Here is a 21,194-nt window from a genome sequence, read left to right as displayed (position 1 = left end):
TACCTAAATTTTAATAACAAAACATTTTTTATGTAAATTTACAACAGTATAATAGTTGTTACTTGTTATAAAACATATATTTAAAACAAATTATTTTAAATAAGTAAAATAATGTTTAGTTAGAAATGGTGTAAATATATTATCATGTACGTATTAAACTAGTGTTATTTTCTATTACGATAATTAAATACGTGCTTTTTTTTATAGAATGGTATGCAAATCTCCGGTTTTTCTTTTCAAAATGAAACAATCTTTGCGTTCTTTAGGGACATTGGAACATTTATCATAAAAGTTGAACTGTCCCGCATACCCTCCACAAAACAGAACGTATGGTCATGTTAAGTATAATTCGTAGTCAATTTAATATCATATTCTCTACAATACCTATGCATAATTCTGGCAGTACACTCCCGCGCTAGGAGACGGTCTCGGCACGTCCCGTGTTCTTTCAATTCTTTGATTCGTGTACATAAACGATAAACCGACTTCAAACCGAGCGACGATAAGGCGAGATAGGTCGACGCAAGTTAAACTTAGTGCAACATGTTCAGTCAAGTGCTTGATTACTATCGCAGTGTTTTGGCGAAAGTGTAGTGAGTGTACTGTACTACTGTCGATCTTGTCGAAGTCTATCTGTCAGTGCCCAGTATAAAAGAAACGATGAAATCGAGGAAGAGCAATAATACAGATCTACCAATTTCGAAAAATAAAAATCTCATTATTCAATTTCATTTTTTCCTGAATTTAAGTATTTTCAAATTCAAATATTATTGTAAGGTTCAACAATTTTAAAAATGTTGCTCTTGTAAATCTGTTCCTAGTGTAAAAATGTAAAATACTTAAATTATACGAAGAACAATATTTGATCTCGGTGGAAAAAGTTGTTCCTTGTAACAATTTGCATAAAATATGTTTTAAACATAAAAACTACACTTATTAATTTTTTTTAATAGTAATTTAAATAGGTTTAATGAAATATAAAATAGACTCCTAAAATTATATACAATTATAATTTATAATGAATATTGCAGAAAATGTATGCTAAGTTTAAAAAACAATTATACCAAGACATTTTTCTATTTTTACCCTTTTTTAAAATATTGCACTTTTTATTCTCTTTGGGAAACGAATTTTGGAAAATATTTTCTTACTAAGTCTACATCATAAAACAAAACTACTGATTTAATTTCATATATTCAATTCAAAGCTTCAGCTGTTCCGGCTAGGCAATGATGAACCAAACAGTCATTCAGCCATTCAGGACATGTTATTTTATATTTAGATAAATAGGTATTTAGATACGTGGTTTTAATGAAATGACCACAGGAAATCTAATATGAGCATTGGTGTGAGCATGAGTATTAAACACAGATTTTGATAATGTATTCTTTACAAAGGAAATAATTGCAATTCGCGACTCACTCACTCTGCACAGATATACAATTACATGATTAGCATGTGACCTTATGCCAGAGCTCAATGTCCTCGTATAATTATCACGGACCACTGCAGTATCTATTACACATGTAAAGGTAAGCGATTCGAATGGTTGCGTTTCGATTGAATATAATACAAATTAATACGTTTGATTTTATGTTAATATGATAATATAAGACAAAATCGTCCAACATACACACATACCTAGTCGAATAGTCGATCATCCATAATAATCGGTTAATAATATTTTTTATCATAAAAATTAAAAACTTATGTCATGGTTTAAAACGAAATATAATTAACATATTATAATATTGTAGGGTTTTTCAATTTTGATTCATAAAATATATACATAAATGCGATACAAACGCGTATAAATAAGATTATATTATATAGGTACTAGGTAGTAGGTACAACAATAAAAATTAAAAATTAAAATAAATAATAATAATTAATTATTTAATCATAGGTAATATTAAATAAAAAAAATTATTTATACTAAACTATGTATTCTTATGTCTTACACTATATTAAACAGACATTCAGTATGAACGTTAAGTCACTAAAATACATAATTTAAATTTAAAATTACATTTTATAATAAATATAAGATTGTAAACGTGCTGTTTACGTGTTTGAGGCACGAGACGTTACTCAATAATTTTACCCAATTTTCACCCATGAACACATGGCGTATATTGAATAATGAAAATATAATATTATTATAGATACTACTGATACTAGTAACTATATAGATAATAGTAATTTATGACAAACGTGCTTATATTATAATGATTAGAATACTATTGTGCTTATGGCTTCAAATGGTTTGTCACAATAAAAAGTTGTTAAATTAAAACGCGGACATTGCTTTAACATTATATTATATTAATTAAATTTGGGATTACCTATTTCTCACCAGATTATCAGTATGCAAATTGCATAAAGGTGTAAAATTGTTCGTAAATTAAATTACAGCACTCAATTAACATAATTTAAAAGAATTGTAAATGGACAATATATATCAATACATATTACATATACTATATAGTAGACCCGAATGTTATGGTTATCCGTTATACATTAAAATCAATTAAACGAATAAATCGATAACATCTCTCCTAATCGGAATTTCTTATAAAGTTTATCTGGATTTATCTAAAAGGCGCTTTCTCAATTTTTAAAATTTTAACATTTATAACAACCTTCCTTATATTTTATTTAAAATTATTAGGACTATTGTGGAATTTATGTATGAAGCTATAAAATAAATAGATACAAATAGTGGAAAGTCATTAAAATTAATGACGGATTCAAATTTTTTTTTAGAAGTCTTATCGAAAAAATGGATCAAACTTCATGATAGATGGAAATAGATAGACTAGATAGATAGATTAGACTCATATTTTCATCAAAAAAACGACGTTCTTCCGAGTGACTATGAATATGGAAGTGCATATTGTAGCATGTGGAAGTTACACATTCTGGAACACACACTTGTCTTACAAGTATAAAATATGGAGTACTTATCATTGTAACTTGAAATTTATCTGTTGCACTAGCATCTCGCATGTAAATAAGTAAAGATAGTAATAAAAATATTAGTAAAATCACAAGTACAAGTGAATAGCTATATTTACTAATGATACTTAACTACACTTTATAGTTTAAACGGTTTACTAACACTACTCGTGACACACTAACAACGAGCGATTGCCTAATGAAAGACAATTTTATTTTATTACAATAACGCCCTACAGTTTTTTTTATTAAAGTATTATCAAGGTAATAAGATAAGATTAAGTAAATTAAATTAAAGAGAACAATGTAAAGAAACTAAATATCTTTTTCATAATGCCTATATTGAACTCCTTAAAAATGAACTGTTTGTGATATAGGAGGAATGGATGACTACAAACAGACAATTTTTAAGGAGTTCAATATAGGCATTTTCTAAGTGCATGTAGTGAATTGTAAATGTGTGTGTAATATGTGATCATTATAGTGTGTATTACTGTTGTAGTGTGAAACAAATAGTAGAACGCTCCTGAACAAGCATGTACAAGACTCCTTAATGGTTAGGTGTTTCGAGCATGAATACAATATATTATAATTATGCTCATGTTTAATAACGTGATCTTGATTTATCTCAATTAGTTATAATGAACAACTCATATCAATTTTCAAAAATAAATCGTATGATTAGATCCATCGGAAGGATTGGAAAAAGATGGGTGCATTTTGGTTTGGTAATATAAGTATCTAATATTGACCATTTGCAATCATCTTAGTATCAGATATCAATGAAAACTAAAAAAAAAGTAGTTGGTAATTATATTGGTACTGTAATGGGGTTTGTATGGAAACAAATAGTCAAACGGTATCATAGAATTGAACCTAAACTACTAGTTCTATTAAGAGGATATATTATTTTGTCGATTCAACATCTTCTTTTAAGATTGTATACAATGTTATCATCCAACAATATTGCAGTTCATCCGTTCTATTAAATACAGTATAAAGATCTGTAGTCAGCCTTAAAATACTAAATTTATATTTTATATATCAGGTATATAATGTAAAAATAAAAATAATAAAATTATCGCTAGTCGTTGTTGGTTTATTCTTCGACCCAGTCGCCAATTATTGAGCGTGGAGGAACTTGGTTGTTCCTTAACTGCAGTTACCTTATCATACTAGTTCAACCGAATGTCATAACTCTGTAGTTTCCAGGTTCTTCACTGTAATTCTTGTCCGTTCGTAGTAGTCGTCAGTGCTGTCAGTGTGTATGTTACACTCGTTACTGCAACCCAAAATCAATTCAAAATCTATTTAAGTATAATAACGATGTGTTTATTTGTTTGTTGTACCAACTTTTTGATAAATAATGTAGTCGTTGACCGCTCTATTGGCTGAGGCGACGTTGTACTGGTAGTGGTATTGTCGTCCAAAGAGTCACGTTCCGACGTTTGACTGTAACGAAATAAGCTAAATAAATACTTGCAGCTACTAATCTTAACAGATGTGCGCGTCTTTCAACGAAAAAGATTAATTAAATAAAATAGTTTAATCAGATATTTTATCACGCTCAAAAACCAGACCTTATTACATAAATCATCTATTCGATTGACTAATTAATATTTAATAATACCCTTAAGATTATTTTCAGGACTAAAACAAAAATGCATCATTGCAGGTATAACGTGTAAGTCGATACAACGATATCAGCAGTTTGGTCAATTATAACATAATATTTGAATAGTATGCAGAAAAGATGTTGTATTACCTTAAAGTTTCTCTATCTTTATACCACTCATTTTCATACGCCTGCATCCACATAGGATTTGATCCTGCCACACTGTGCATGTTCGTATTTGGTACGCGCCCACCAATTGCAGCTGAACTAATATGATCAGGTGTTCTAGGATCTATATGACATCGACAACATAGTGAACACATATTTGAATTGTATTTCTTATATTATGTTAAAATTACCAAATGCATTTATAGTGGCCGCTTTGAGTTGTCTACGATAGTTTGAACGTTGCGACAAGCAAATAGACACGACGACTATTAATAGTAATCCCAAGAAAAAAGTGGTACCGACCAACCACATCCAAATCACATTGTCGTCTTTCATTGAAGCTCGACGCAATGGTTCCGGCTCAGCTGCTTGTGTATCGAGTACGTTGAACTCCTACAACGATAAACCGTCATTCAATATTATCATTTCATAGTCAAATACACTTATTAAAAATAAATTACTTTAAATAAAGAATCTAGATGCTCGATGTTTTCATCTATAATCCGCAACACATGTGGAACTTCCATAATGGAATTATCGTTATGATTGACAAAATGTAGGTACATGTCCGATCTTGTTTTGTCTACTCTGCCGTCATGGGTTTCGTGAACTTTGTATTCGTCAACGTTTACTATAGCTCCAGTAACGTTTCCTAAAATTCTATAATTAAACAATACAATTTAACATTGGTTTATTTTTCATAATGCATAGCAAATAAAAACTTTGAACTCACTCTCTAAATATTTCAACTTTCTCCCGTAGCTGCGATGGATTTTGTCGAACAACAAATCTGACCCTTTGGTCTTCGCGCAATAAATAAATAAGTACTCGTGCCGTATCATATAACCCACCAGTATCATTAACCACTACTTGGAAATCAAAGTAACCTTTCATTCCCTTTTGAGGATCAAAATTTAAATATATCATTCCCGTAGCAATGTCCACCAAAAATGGGGGATATTGTATACTATCTAAACCTTCTGCTAGTGATACTTCCAAGGAACCAGGAACTATATAATATGACAATTCTGCATTGTTCCCTTTATCCGCATCGATCGCCTAAAAATAAATAGCGTAGATACAAAAAATCAAGTTAAATAAATAATGACAGTTATTTTCTATAGGTATATATAGTATTATTATTCTTACCTTTATTTGCATAAACTCTGCACCAAAATCTGCTTCTGTAGTTACGCCACCAGTAAATACTCTTTTCACAAATTCTGGCGCGTGGTCATTTATATCATTAACGAAAACCAAAACTTTGAGTAAACTATCATCTTCTTGAATAAAATCACGACTAGGTGGTGGAGAATGCAAACAATCCTCACTGGCTTTCACAAGTAATTCATACGTTTCTTTAACTTCACGATCAAGTTCATTAGCAACCTATGGACCATGTTCAAATAAATAATATTAAGTTCATTAAAATTATTCTACAAAATTATTATTATTATATAAATATTTTTTCTTACAGAAATTCTATGGTTAAGAGGTTCAACAATAAATCGGTTTTCATCGTTTCCAGAAATCACATAGTAGCAAACCGGTGGTGGTGTTTTTTCTAAATCATTTAACTCTTCTCTATCAACTGTATCAATAAGCTGCCAATATTCAGATCCTGGTTCGCGGTGTTCTACAATTTTAACAAATATATTTATCAGAATTTTTTTTGATTTTTTTTACGTAAATATAATTTTTTTTAAAGAAAACCAAGATTACCAGTAAAATTGACAGTGATCTCGTTAATTAAGAATCTAGGTTGGAAGTCATTAGTACTGCGCACGTGAATTGTGAGTTCTAAATCAGACGATAGAGGTGTTGGTATACCAAGATCATAAGCCTCTATGCGAATCTATAAACATTTAAATCATTTAATGAATAATTAGAGTACAGTATTAAACATTGTAAAATATAAATGCCAGGTACCTGATAAATTTTTTGGATTTCTTTGTTCAATGATTTTTTTAATGTGATTAAGCCAGTAATCTCATCTACCAAAAATGTCTTCCAATCACCCATTAGATCCTGTTTGAAACGATACCTTACTTCTGCATTTTGACCGACATCGTCATCAATAGCTTTAACTGTAATTACTGGGCTTCCAATTGTCATATTCTACATTTAAAATTACGATAGTTTATAAAAATAATTAGTCGTTCATCAGTTATTTTACTTAATATTTTTATAAATATTATTATATTCTAAATTCTTACTTGAAGTAACCTAACAGTTACATTGTATGGGGGTGACACGAAACGGGGAGCATTATCATTGACGTCTGTGACACAAACGTTTACAGTGGTTAAGCTTGACTTTTGAGGATCACCGCCATCCTGTGCTCGAATGAGAAGACTATAATTTCCATATAGGTTTTTCAACGACGACGTTGTATACAAACGACCCGACCAATAATCAACGTTATGTAAACCGAATAACTCTAAAATATATTATATAAAACACAATTTATATTTTCTCAAAATGTAAACAAACGATAATCCTAAGTTTGCTAGTTATTAATTATTATTTATTACGTAATACTTGTAGCTATAAATAATAGTTAATACCGACCTCTTTCATTCCCATCCTCGATAGAAAACATTATTCGACCATTAACTGTGGTTGGATCGTCTGCATCTGTAGCTTTTATTAATAAAATCATATCACCAACAGTATGAAACTCGGTGACAATGACACATTCAGAAGGTAAATGGTCGAACAATGGAGCGTTGTCGTTTATATCGGAGACCATCACCCTGTTTAAATAAATGTAATTAAAACTATTGTTTGTTTAAAACATGCAATGTGACGCACGATTGGTACTCACATAATTTGTTTGAAGGCGTTCCGACTTTCGCCGGAAACGTATCCGAACTGATAATTATCCCATGCTTCGACAATTAAATTATAGGTACTCGTTTGTTCTCTATCCAACGTATCGGCTACTTTCAATACTCCGTTATTTGTATCAATTGTGAATTTTCCCTAAAAATAATTATTGCTAACGTGTTTGAATATTATTTTTTAATTAAAAATCTCAATAATTTCGACTTACCTGCGATGATAGACGATCCAACAAGTATGTAATTTTACCGTAATCGCCAGAATCTGCATCCATTGCTGTAATTATCGCTATCGATGACCCTATGTAAATGTAAAAATTATAATAAGTTTTTAATTATTGTAAAAAAAGAAGAATAATTATACATACCGATAGGAGTATTTTCTGGAATAGTAATGTTGGTAGGTGTATCTTCAATAAAATATGGATTGTTGTCGTTTTCATCAATTACACGTAAAATTACGTCTGCAAACGAATATCGAGCTGGAATTCCACTGTCTGATGCTCGGACACTAACATTTATCCAATGAACTTGCTCGTGATCGATACGACCAGCCACGACAATTTCCCCAGACTCAGGATCAAGTCTAATTAAATCTGTAGCATCTATTGATGATTCTGAAACATTAATTGGCGTTTAAATGTGCCGTTATATTTTAATTAATTAAAAAAAAAACTCAATTTTATAAACCTTCTATCGAATAATGAATTGTTCTGTTTTTATCGGCATCGTCTGCCATTACGGTAATGATAGGTACACCAGGTTGACTGTTTTCCATTACAGTTCTTTTATAAAACTTTTGACGGAACACTGGGTCATTATCGTTTTCGTCATCGACATGAACAATTAAAATAGCTATTAAAATGAAAAATATAAATTATATAGGTATTTAATCGAGTTAATTAAAAATGAGTTACGAATAGATGTTACATTTTACTTACTTTGAACAATTTGTTTGCCATTAACTGCAGCAATGTCTTCGACGACAAGTGCCAACCGGATAGTTTCAACTTTTTCTCTGTCCAACAACTTACCCACTCTTAGATAACCATCTACGGGATTTAGAGCAAATGCCGATGGCCAATCATAATCTGTAGGTCTAATAATCACTCCATCTTCATTTCTAGCTTCAGAAGCGTTTATATCAATTTTATATCTCAACACAGGTTTTGCATCTGGATCTTCTGCTTCAATTTTTGTAATTACGCTACCAACCTAATTAATATAAAAATATTGAAGTATGATTTTAAAATAATCTATGATAGTTTTAATATAACTAGTTACCAACCAACTCGTTTTCATTCACGTGGACTGGTTCCATTTCTTTGAAAAATGGGGGTTTATTATTTACATCTTGAATTTTAATGGTTACATTTACAACACTACTGAGTTGTTGATCACCAATCCCACCATCAATTGCCACAACTTCTAAATAATATGCATATGTCTTTGGTTGAGTCTTGTCTGGGTCCAAAGATGCACCATGTGCAACTTTAATTACTCCTGAATATGCATCGATCACAAATTTATCTTCTGCTCCACTGCTAAGTCTATATACTACAATGTTGTTTGGAGAAGATCCGTCTTCATCCCAAGCATTTACCTACACAATTTGATATCCAACATGAATAACAATAAAATACGCAAATTCAAAATATCTTAGAATAAAAGATACATTTGCATAATTGACAAATAAGATATACATTTTATCTTGATCTTACCTCTAACACAGTGCTGCCACCAACTAAATCTTCAGAAATGATTGTTTCATAACTACTGCTTTCAAATTTTGGTCCAAAGTCGTTTACGTCTTCTACGTATACAATTACATGAGTTTCATCGGATAAGGATGGCAAACCATGATCTTGAGCTTGGATCACTAAGTTGATTGGTCTAAGATTTCCGTTAATACTGTTAGTACTTTTCCGATTTTGTAGTTTTTCAAAGTCTACTGGCCTTATCGGTTTTAGAACACCAGTAACGGAGTCAATTGAAAAACAATCAACTGGATAGTCGGAATGCAATATGCGATACGATATTTCCGAATTTTTTGTACCTAAACATTTAAAAATAATGATTATAATATAACTAGATTAGTTTTATACAAATATACCATTTAAATCTAAATCTCTTGCTTCCACAGTGACTGGAGATTCAAAAAGCAGATGATTTTCTTTAAGTCGTGTTTCATATTTTGAAGAAAGAAATCGTGGCGAGTTATCATTAACATCTTCTACGTTAATAATTAACTGAACAGAATTCCTATTTCCTAAACCTAAATCATCCCGTGCTTCAATTGTTAAAAAGTGTTTGGATATTTGTTCTCGATCAAATACAGGTCTATCAGATTTTATTATAATTTCTCCAGATTCTGCATTTAACTTCAAACTATAATAAATAAATATTATATTTTACATAATTTAATTTAAAAAAAGTTTAGTAATTATTACTTACAAATCAGCGCAACTTCCTCTTATACTGGTATATCGTATACCATTTGTTCCAAAGAAACCAGAATCTTTGTCAGTGGCTTCAACTTTCCCTATAGTTTTACCAGATACAGAATTTTCAGAAACAAAAACTTCATAAATAGGACGTGAAAACTCTGGGTAGTTATCGTTAACATCTCGAATGTAAACAGAAACGGGAACAATACTATATTTAGGATTTTTAGCTATTGTTTCAATGGCAACGATTGTAAAGTTAATAACTAAAAAAAAAAAAAAAAATTCAACAACAATTATCATCTAAGTATATTATACTATAGTCAAGATAGGTATATATTTAAGTTTTAAAACGTATATCTATAAGTTTCAGTATACCTTTAACAAGTTCGTAGTCTAAATCTGCTGTCCTATTCACGCGGATTAGAAATGATGCTTCATTTATACCTTCGGAAGGTGTAATATCGAAGTATCCAATTCGTCCTTGTTGAATTCGTAAACGAAAAGTTCCATTTTTACCTTGATCGTAATCATAAACTTGGGGAATTGAGTCTCCAATAAAATTCACAGGAGTATTTTGTTGGGAATTTTCGTTAACTTCGGCAATGTATTGAGGACTACGAAATGTTGGTGTTTCATCATTTACGTCTGTAACGATTACGGTGACTTCCGTTTTTGTTGATGGATTAGGAAACACGTTCTTCGATTCTTCAGTGGCCTAAAATATATCAGAGAGAATACAATAAGACGTATTTACAATTGTAAATAACTATCATATCTACCATAATCTCAATAATAATGGCACCAGTTTTAATAATAAGTGGATCCTCCCGATCCAAAATGTTCGTTGTGTAGACAATACCAGAATTTGGTTCAACTTGTAACATTCCATTGCCCCCACGAGTAATTGAATACACAATACGGTTATCTATACCACGATCTCCATCAATTGCTTTCACTAATTATCAAAACATTTATTTAAATTAATACATAAAAAATTGTTTCTATTGTTTCTAAACCAAATACTTTAAAACATTATCCATAAAAAAAAAATTTAAAAATAATATCTATAGAACCTTGAATTATTGATGTCCCTGGTGGCGCATCTTCGCTTACTCTTGCCACTGGTGTAACAACAATGAACTCGGGAGGTTGATCTTCAACATCTTGTACTTTCACAAATATGGCAGCTGTACCAGTTTTTCTCTATTACATTGGAAATATTGATTTATTAGTTTAATTAAGTAAATACATTTTTGTAACAAAATAATTTTTAATAGTTTTAAACTTTTATATTCAAATTTTGGTCATGGAAAAGCCTGTCATAAATATACAAACCTTCTCAACGGTTGCACGATCAACAGCCAAGATTTTCAATTGATGCAGCGATGTTTTTTCATAGTCCAAACTTCCCACAAGGCGTATTACGCCTTGGCCATTAACTGTAGATATAGAAAATAATCTACTTTCTATTGAGTCCGAGTCTTGTATATGGTAAACCACCTACGTGGGTAATAAATATATATTTAATTATTCTATTTTAAAAACAGTTATTAAATATTGATAAATGGCGTAGTAATAGTTTATACTGCGGAATATCAGTTTTACTTGGGCACCCTAAATAGAAGGTTTCGTTGAGTCATACATTGTTTACCATATTATAAAAATATGGTCTAATGAACACTATATACAATTTAAATAGTGTATATGTACTATACAGTGTAAACGAACTTGAACGAGGGTGATGATCAACAGACCGTGAAACCCTAATTTGTTGCTATGTTACCTGTCCATATGGTCCTTCATCTGCATCGGTGGCCTCAACCGTTGCAATCACTGTGGGCGGACTGTCCTCTGGGACAAATATTGTGTTTTGATATGGCTTAAATATAGGAGCATTGTCATTTATGTCATCCACAATTAATAAAAAACTCTGAGTAATAAAATTTCCATCTCCCAAGTGACCATCAGTCAATGTCAACACTAGTGAATATTCATCTTTTGTCTATAAAATAAACTCTTAGTATGAATTTAATTGAACTAAATAGAAACTTTAAAAATGTATATACAAATATCAATTACCTCACGATCTAATTCAATTTTCAAATAAATATTAGCTTCACTTCTACCAAAGTTTTCAACTCTAATAACTTTATCACCTGGTTCTCGTACACCAAATATTAATTTGTCAGCATCGGGATCAATACCACGAACCCGATAAATTAGACTTCCTGAAAAAAAGTTATAGTTATGGATATGTTATTTTTTTACTCATTTATAAACTCATGGTAAAATTTACTCACCAATAGGAGTCTCGGGACCCTCTTTCAGCCGAACAATAATTTCGGTTTGCCAATCAGTAACAAATTGTGGAGGCTTATTGGCTGCAGAAAACTGCACTAATATCACTACTGACAACCAATATATTTTCCAACCATTCCGATAGACAACCATATTTCGTCCTCGGTCGATGACATCATTTGCCGTTTTTCAACTTGACATGTTATTACGATTAAACCTTGTCGGTTTTCATAGCTGAAAAACACGTAAATTTTAAAATTTACTAAATGTAATACGCATTATTAGAGATACATAAAATACAATAACGTTATTTTCATATGTTACACAGACTTCCCGCAAGCCGAAGGAGCCACCTTTATATGATGGCGTTTGGCGTTTAGACATAAACGAATATTTCTATAGAATTGATTTCCACGGTTCATTATTTTATTAGTTTCAAATCTGTATGGTTGTCTATTATGTTGAAAAAAGTGGCATTCACGTGCATTATTGTCACCGAATATCCACGTATTATATTATCGTTATTTTATCATAAACAGTTAATGTATACACGAAGAAGGAATTGGGGCCGCTATAGTAATAAGGCCTGGTAAATCGGTAAACAAATAATATGAACGAGAATGTGATGGACTCTAGATGGTGTAAATGAATGATAATGTATTAAAATATAGGTTAACAACGAGATGCCTGCAACGGTTGAATGATTCTCAACATGAATGCTGACGAATCACGGTGACTGTGAAAAAAAATTAATACATAATAATGTATACATTTTGTATACTGTTAACAGCAGCCACGAGAATAAACAAAATCTCTATATAGGTAGTACGTGGGATTTAACGATTCCACGAAACATCTGCTTTCAAGTTGCGTTAATCAAAGAATGAAAAAAGTCACGGACAAAAGTCTGCATTTTATCAAATTAATGAGATGACAAAATATAACTATAATATTTTTCACTATTGGCATATTATTTATCCATCAATAATTATCAGAGAAACAGGTGTTGATACGTTCTATTTTGTCTGGCTGATTCACGATTCTGCTTTGTCACTGGAAGAGCTTAAACCAAACTATTTGAGTTACATATTAATTTTTAAAAGAGTAGGTTTACAATTAAAAAGAAAACATACACAAAATAATGACTACAAAAAACAAAACAAAAATAGACGACAAATGACTTTGTGTGGGAAAACGCAGGTTTTTTGAGAATATTGTTATGATAGATGATATTCTTGACAGTCAACAATTCTGAAGATTGTGTTTTACACGAGAAAGAATGAATGACCGTTATATACGGAGAAAGTGTTGACTAAACTGTATGTCAAAATGTATAACACTTTGAATTTATGTATACTAAAATATTATTTTATGCTTATAGCTTATAAATTATTATATACCTATAAATGATTTACATCTTCACGTACTCACGAACTTTGATAATTTCATTGAAAATTAAACAATATAATATGATTGATTTATACTAATAATACAAAGGTATACTTTTATAGTGATGAATAAATGAATCTAAAACCGTCTGAAGTCCATTATACGTATAAAATAATATTAAAAAATAGTTAGTTTAAATATTCAAGACTATAATTATACTTTAATTGACTTATTTACATTTTAATGCAGATAAAATAATATTCACGGATACAATAAACAAAAAAATGGATTATTTTGATTAGAACCTAATTTATAAGTTGCTTATTATTTTTACTATAGCTGGGAGGTATGTACAATACAAATATATATATAGGTATAATAGTAATCCAATTGAATATATTGCCTAAATTTAATGGAAAGTATGACATATTAATTTATTTTGTTCCAGTTACTTTCTGTAACATATACATTATATTAATTTAAAATTATTGTCATGGTTGAAGGGAATTTGCGTTGGTATTACAATAAGACGATGATGAACTGAACGCAAATATAAAATAAAACTGTATGAAGTAAAATAATTGTATCTGTTGGGCACTTTAGTAATAAACGTGCCAATATATATTAACAGTATGATAAGCATACAATAAGCACAATTTATTTTTTTATAAAACATTCTTTGTAATTATTCAGACTAAATAAATAAATAAATAAATATGTTCATATAAACTTGTTTGAATTATTTTGATCGATACCACTTTAATACAGAATTTAATAGTTGTATTGTATTATCAGTCAAGTATAAAAAAATCAATGTTTATAATATGGTAAAATAAAACACACTTGAGAAATAATTTTTATTTATCAGATCTAAAAAAAATAAATTGTAGCGAAAGGTAATAGCAATTAGCTCAAATTGGGGGCTATATTTTAGCCAAAAACATAATCTAACTTAATCAAATCTACTATCTACATAATACAGTCGTATAATGTAAAACTCCAAACTCTTAATTAATATATAATATATTTATTATAATATCACATTAATTAATTATTAATTATTATTCTGATTAAAAATTGAAAATCATATAATATAATATATTATATTATCATTATACAATTTTGGTTGATCAAATATTTTCTGTATAAGCCTATTAAGACCCCTAGAGTGACCAAAAACCCGATGGATTGACGTAGTTGCCATAAATATAGTAATGTTAGACCCGAACGCAACTTTAGAAACAGCATATTAGAGAGACAGATGGAAAGAGATTTTGATGGCAGCGATGGTCCTGAATGGACCGCTAAGCTGATGAAGAAGAAGAAGATAAGCCTACTTCATATAATAAATAATATATATATATATGTATATGATGGGTATCTACTTTCATCCGATCATTTTTCACATAGACTTAAGCATTCAATTGGTCTTACGTAAGTCACTAGAACATTTATAATCGACATTTATTTTGTTTCGATATTATTTTTTTCACCGTCGTAGTACTAGTGTAGGAAGGTACGCGTATTGTGTCGTAATATTAAAGAAAACTAAGGCAATCTGCAACTATGAACTATTCAACTATAGAGTATAGATGTTTCTAGGCGCCGTGCATCACGAACACGATGCAAAGATATAATAACAGCAATATTTTCTTATTAGATTTAGTAAATAAGAAAATAATTCATGTTGCCATGACAAATCGACGATATGCATTTTACCTCTTAGGTAAGAATTAAAATAATGGATAAAACATAAAATATTTTGACCTACATTTATTACTTAAAAACATAAGTTGGGTAAAAAACAAGAACAATATTGTCTAATTTAATAAATTAAATAAATATATTTTCATATAATTACCGTTAATTGTATTTTTAAGATATAATTGGACATAATTTTAATTATGTACACAAAAATGCATTGCACTCGAGTAAAATAATTTATTTTTAATAATTCAATTAATTCTACAGTCTACATGTAATGCTTGAGTAAGTATATAATTTAAAATTTTAATTGTTGCAGTGCTTAATAAGCAATTCCAGATAGGGCTTAAATAAAAATAAAAATATTAGTTAAACTCATTATAATATTGCTAAGTATATCGTTAACTCATGAAAGTATTATATAAATAATAAAAGCGACCAATGTTAACGTTCAAAAAATATAATAATAATATTTAGTATTATGTCAAACTCGTATGACCGATGATAATAATCTAATGATATGCTATATGAAAGTTTTAATCTTTCTAGATTTTGTAATAAAATTTATGATGGCATGGCTTTAAAATACATTATTCAAAAATAGGATATAATGACGTATTATGTACCTAATGTGTATTATATAATTACTATTGACATTATCATCGTTGAAATAAACAATGAAAATTACCAACCATTTTTTTTACTTTTTATATAGGTACATGGTATTAGTTTGGAAGATCGTCGGAACTATGATAGTCGAACATTATAACAAGTACCTTATTGATACTAATCTTTTTGAATTTTATAATTTAAAAAATTATTCGAGTACCTATACCTAACCTTACCTTAAGGACTATTATTCTTAATTAATACATTTTCTTAACTCCGAAACAACTCGTTCAAATTTTAAATTCGATACATCACACTTACAGAAAAAACGTATTGCTTCTTAGAGAAAAAAAAATTTCATTTGAAAATAGTAAGTTTATATCGTCACAAAATACTTCTAATAAAGAATAAAAAATACAAATATTTCAAAATATAGGGTTAAGTATGCTTATCGATTCACGATTCATCCTGGAGTATTATATTTTAAGTACCTATTGGTATCAAGACTCATGTCGTACATTATCCCTCGAAGCAAACTTTTTGAACATATTTGTTTTAAAGCAGTCGTAATTATTGATTAGAGTTTTATTAATCTATTTATTTGATCGCACGTGAAAGCTCAAGTACATTATAAGAATACATATAGAACATAGCCTATAAGGCCTTATAGTTGGAGGTATAAGTATTAAATTAAATTGTAATTTATAACAGTCATCTAAGTGAAGACTGCAATTGAATAATAAACGATAATAACGAAATAGAACGTTATAAATATACCTACTTCAAAATTATCTTTTCATTTTTTTCTCACTTTTCAACTAAATGCTAACCATTTTATGACACCACAATTTTTTGTTTCAATTTCAATAATTTTCACATTAATCATTGAATACAAAAATCGTGATAATTTCGTATGATAAAAATCTTTTTAAGATCTATTATTAACAATGGTTATAATTTATAACAATATTATATTATATTTAGCGATATAGCATCATTTTTATAATTAATAATAACTATAACCATAGGTTAGCTATGTATAAGCTTATAACTTATAAGTACAGCTCGTCGATTTATTTTTTTAACTCTTGGGAATAATTATACATAGTTTAGGTGTCGTGTATGACGTTTACATGCAATTTATTTGATACAATAGATTGTAACACAATACACTTTATTATATATATTTAATATTTATATACACATACGCTTAGGTATATAGCCTACGACAGGAGTCTGTTATTACTTATTATATTTACAGTATTATTGTCTCATGACTATATCGGTTTTCACTTATTGGCTTATCCAATTAACCAAACAATACACCGCGCGGCCATGTAACTGTTTGAGCAATATATAATATAACACTCTGATCGTCTGTGCATGCGTGTATACGAGGTAAGTACCTACAGTGAGGAGGTGAGTGGGTGATATTGAGAAAGTATAAACGATATTGTGATCGTTCCGATATCGATTTATTTGTTATTTTTTTTCACGAACTGACTCATATATAACCCATATATATTATATATTATAATGTTATTATCATACAACGAATTGCTTTACAAGTATTAGACATAATATACGCTTTAAGATTTAATACCTAGAAAAAATACCGATAATAGTAACTAAACTATCACCGAGGCTGCCAAGTGTTATTCGTCTCTTTGGGCTTTCTTCATGTTCTGTACTCTTTCTTTTTTAGAGATGTCGATTATTCGGTTTCACACGATAGAAAATCGCACATTCACTATACAATATAGATTTATAATTATTATTATAACATCATTAATCGTATTATAATATTATGTTCTTCGAGCACGATGCAGCTGTTTATTGTTTCTGTCATATAGACGTAAATTTGTGGTAGAAAGGCTTAAAGGGGTTTAGCTCGCCGAAAATTTCTTAAGCTCCCTAAATATTTGTTAAGTTACCCTGTCAGTATAATAAATGATATTAATACGTATTTATTAATATTTCTAATACTCTTCAGATTTTTAACCATATTTACGCATATGATTGCAGTATTACTTATATATTATTGACTGAACGAATTTAGAGATGCAACATTGCATACATATAGCGTACAATCTTGAGAGGCAAGGAGTATATTATGTCAAATGGAATCGCCGCGGGATTTATTACTTCATGCAAATCAAATCCACTTCACAAGCTCACATATATCAAACGTGCAGTAAATAAAAGAATTATTGGCTTTCAGTGCGTGGCAACGCGCCTGGATAAGAGTATCCACATCCTACTGCGCACAAGATTCCAGACTGACTAGTCCTGGAAACTTGGCCAGGGAGACAATAACTATTAAATATTTAAGATTAATTTGAGTCAAAGACTCGATAAGACGATAATTTTGAATACATGAAAAGTTAGTGGATTTTTTAATTCAATACATATTTTTATATATTTTGGTTTGAGAGAGGATACGGTATATTTAATATTGTAAAGTAATATTATGGCTCAAAATACAAAATTTTACGTCAGCTTATAAAAATTATAGATATAATATAAAAGTTTAATATTAATATTAATAAAAAAGAAAAAAATTTAAAAAAACTGTGAGAAACTACGTCAAAACTGTGTTCATTATTATATTCATCCGAATTTATAAGGTTACGATATTGTGCGAGCGCGATATCTGTCAAATAACACGAGACGCTCATCAGTCCCAAGTCACGCTCGTTCGTCGTTCGTATCGGTAAGTATTGTATAGGTGGGCAAGTAGGTACAGACATATACGCCGCAGCAGTCAGTGTGTCATAATATAACGTGCGCGCACGCCTCGGGGCTTTCGATAATTACTGTTGCTGTCGCGATTGCAGTTGCTATCGGTGGTATAGCCATTGCAGTCCGTGTCCGTCGCTCTTCCTCCTACGCCAAAGCGGAACACGCCGTCTCTTTTATGTAATTTTATTATATTATAATTTTTTTCTTCCGTTCCTTTATATTATAATTTTATATATATAGGTACACTTGTAGACGGCCGGTCACGCCACGCGATTCTTGCACACGCTTCGTAGCCGGGGTTATTATGCAGATTATTATTATATTGTTGACGGTTATGCGGGGCCGTCAATCGGCGGCAAGACTTAACCCCGATTTCAAGCACACGTTATTGTACTATCCATTGGACGTGGACGCTTTATGAAGGCAAAATTAAAAAAAATACGTGAAAATACTCATCGCGCGATGTCGTGTTAGAAACACGTAGTTTGTATGGCGAAAGTATTCATAAGTATATATTTATGTATACTTGTACTGCTGCAGAATACATGCAAGTATATTAAACTATATTTATAATATTCACAGTAATGTATATTCAACGGGATTTTCAATATAGGTACAACACCAATCATTAACCAACTCATAAAAAATTAAGTTTTGGTTCATCGAGTCTGATGACCGGTTAGCGATACGACTAATACAGCACCGCGACGACGTAAAAGAGCAGTATAATACCTTGTGATTTGACACAGTTTTTCTTGCTCTTGTGTCTTGTGGAAAATAAGTTTGTTTGTTTACTACAATATAATATGTATATTATATTATATAAGTATAGAACAAGGAAATGTGTATTATAATATGATAAGATTATTTACAACTTGTTATCTTATTTTTAAATTATTAATAAAATTGTTAAATTACTACTTTTTATGTAGAATGGAACATGTAAAAATGTAAAATAATATTATATTATTATGAATAAAAATTCTTTAATATATTACATATTTTTTAATTATGCATTTAACTATGAAACTTAATGAGTATGTTAAGGGCAGACTTCAAATTCACACCTGTTTAGTATACGATTAGTTGTCACTTGTTTAAATTATAATTTATAATTTATATTTATGGTAAAAGTTAGCAAGAATAATTTACGATGGTCAAATTTTGACACATCGGGAGTAATCGTTGCCCCTAATCATTGTCAATTAATTAAATAAAGTGATTTATTATTAAATCATTGTTTTATATAAAACAATTATTAAATTATAACACTTCATAAGTTGTAGTTTAATACATGAGTGCATAATTTAGTTAACATATACTATTAAAAATTATTTTTATGTAACTATTATCTATAATTCCCAAATAGTTATAATTTAAAAAATTCCCATTGTTTGAAATGTTTGAATACATTCACCATATAGAGATGTAAAGTACGTATAATATAATAATATCACAATTTACGGATCATTGAATTATTATTTAAATCTTATTACCTATTGTAGTAATAAATTATAATATGTAAAAATAGTGATGTTTAATAAAACTCATAAAGTCGTATAATATAGTCATCGTTCCATGAATGACTGAAAATAAAGCGTATTCAATGCTATATATAGTATATATTATATAAGATGTTATATTATTATAACGTTCTCAAAAAATACAAACAGAAAACTAGGAAGTATAAGGAATAATTGATAATACACACATTATATTTCAAAAAATATTTTAATTTACTTAATTTGTAATTAATAAATTATGAGTGTTTTATGAGTTCGTTAATAAATCATTCTGTATTAGTATACAGAATAGTTATATATATATATATATATATTTATATATTATATATAGTTGTATATTTTTATTCCAGTAAATTTTTGGTTACCTACTCATCCGTTATTAAATAAGCAGATTAATCGGTGACGAGTCAAGGTTGAGATGAAAGCACAATGAGACTCAGATAGCTTAAATAAAATGTATAGGTAATCTATATAGGCTACCATATAGATGTACTTTTGGTCAAATTTTTATTGTAGTTCATATGTATATTGTATATAGATACGAGGCCACGAGGTTCGTGTTTGTTTACTCTATTTACGCAAAATTCATACAACCTATTCCAATTTCCGACATGGATTTTAATTTTGTACTATAACGAAGACCAACCAAAATAATTTTCAACAACTAATTACCTACCTATTTAGAAAGAGGATCGAGAATGTACTGTTGTACCAGACTGGAGTCAATAATATATAATATACAAAAATTGTACGTAGGTACATTACATAATTACCACACAGTTATGTTATGGTATTTATGTTATTTTATTTTGCTTAAGACGCAATCATAAAAAAGTATATGCCAATAACAATATATAACTGATATTTGTACAACGAAGCGCGAAGTTCCTGACGGTTG

The 21,194-nt window shown here is 29.6% G+C and overlaps 1 protein-coding gene and 1 long non-coding RNA gene across 3 annotated transcripts in view; one reads left to right on the top strand and one right to left on the bottom strand.

The window, feature by feature from the left end:
• Positions 1–1,869: 1,869 nt before the first annotated feature.
• Positions 1,870–21,194, bottom strand: part of LOC114123090 (cadherin-23) — a 34,129-nt gene continuing 14,804 nt past the window's right edge. The window contains exons 2-29 of one of the 2 annotated variants that reach the window (XM_027985955.2): positions 12,332–12,563; positions 12,111–12,259; positions 11,815–12,033; positions 11,367–11,531; positions 11,105–11,234; positions 10,811–10,986; positions 10,407–10,746; positions 10,039–10,294; positions 9,698–9,972; positions 9,306–9,640; positions 8,873–9,187; positions 8,526–8,799; positions 8,275–8,439; positions 7,953–8,201; positions 7,797–7,885; positions 7,569–7,726; positions 7,313–7,497; positions 6,958–7,181; positions 6,671–6,859; positions 6,464–6,596; positions 6,217–6,377; positions 5,891–6,130; positions 5,475–5,800; positions 5,203–5,401; positions 4,933–5,134; positions 4,724–4,865; positions 4,312–4,410; positions 1,870–4,265 (exon numbers count right to left, since the gene is read on the bottom strand). In XM_027985955.2, the coding sequence (XP_027841756.2) occupies positions 4,259–4,265; positions 4,312–4,410; positions 4,724–4,865; positions 4,933–5,134; positions 5,203–5,401; positions 5,475–5,800; positions 5,891–6,130; positions 6,217–6,377; positions 6,464–6,596; positions 6,671–6,859; positions 6,958–7,181; positions 7,313–7,497; positions 7,569–7,726; positions 7,797–7,885; positions 7,953–8,201; positions 8,275–8,439; positions 8,526–8,799; positions 8,873–9,187; positions 9,306–9,640; positions 9,698–9,972; positions 10,039–10,294; positions 10,407–10,746; positions 10,811–10,986; positions 11,105–11,234; positions 11,367–11,531; positions 11,815–12,033; positions 12,111–12,259; positions 12,332–12,482 (5,553 nt within the window). In that variant the 5' untranslated portion in view covers positions 12,483–12,563 and the 3' untranslated portion in view covers positions 1,870–4,258. The remainder of the gene's footprint in view (positions 4,266–4,311; positions 4,411–4,723; positions 4,866–4,932; positions 5,135–5,202; positions 5,402–5,474; positions 5,801–5,890; positions 6,131–6,216; positions 6,378–6,463; positions 6,597–6,670; positions 6,860–6,957; positions 7,182–7,312; positions 7,498–7,568; positions 7,727–7,796; positions 7,886–7,952; positions 8,202–8,274; positions 8,440–8,525; positions 8,800–8,872; positions 9,188–9,305; positions 9,641–9,697; positions 9,973–10,038; positions 10,295–10,406; positions 10,747–10,810; positions 10,987–11,104; positions 11,235–11,366; positions 11,532–11,814; positions 12,034–12,110; positions 12,260–12,331; positions 12,564–21,194) is intronic. The other variant, XM_027985954.2, reaches the window with a different exon arrangement.
• On the top strand, positions 18,454–19,702 carry LOC114123092 (uncharacterized). Its single transcript, XR_003592326.2, has 3 exons — positions 18,454–18,950; positions 19,014–19,324; positions 19,387–19,702. It is a non-coding gene; the product is annotated as an uncharacterized LOC114123092 (long non-coding RNA).

The sequence above is a fragment of the Aphis gossypii genome, chromosome 3 (genome assembly GCF_020184175.1).
Source record: "Aphis gossypii isolate Hap1 chromosome 3, ASM2018417v2, whole genome shotgun sequence".
Lineage (NCBI taxonomy): Eukaryota > Metazoa > Arthropoda > Insecta > Hemiptera > Aphididae > Aphis > Aphis gossypii.
The sequence above is the reverse complement of the archived record's forward strand: the minus strand, read 5'-3'. Positions and strand labels throughout refer to the sequence as shown.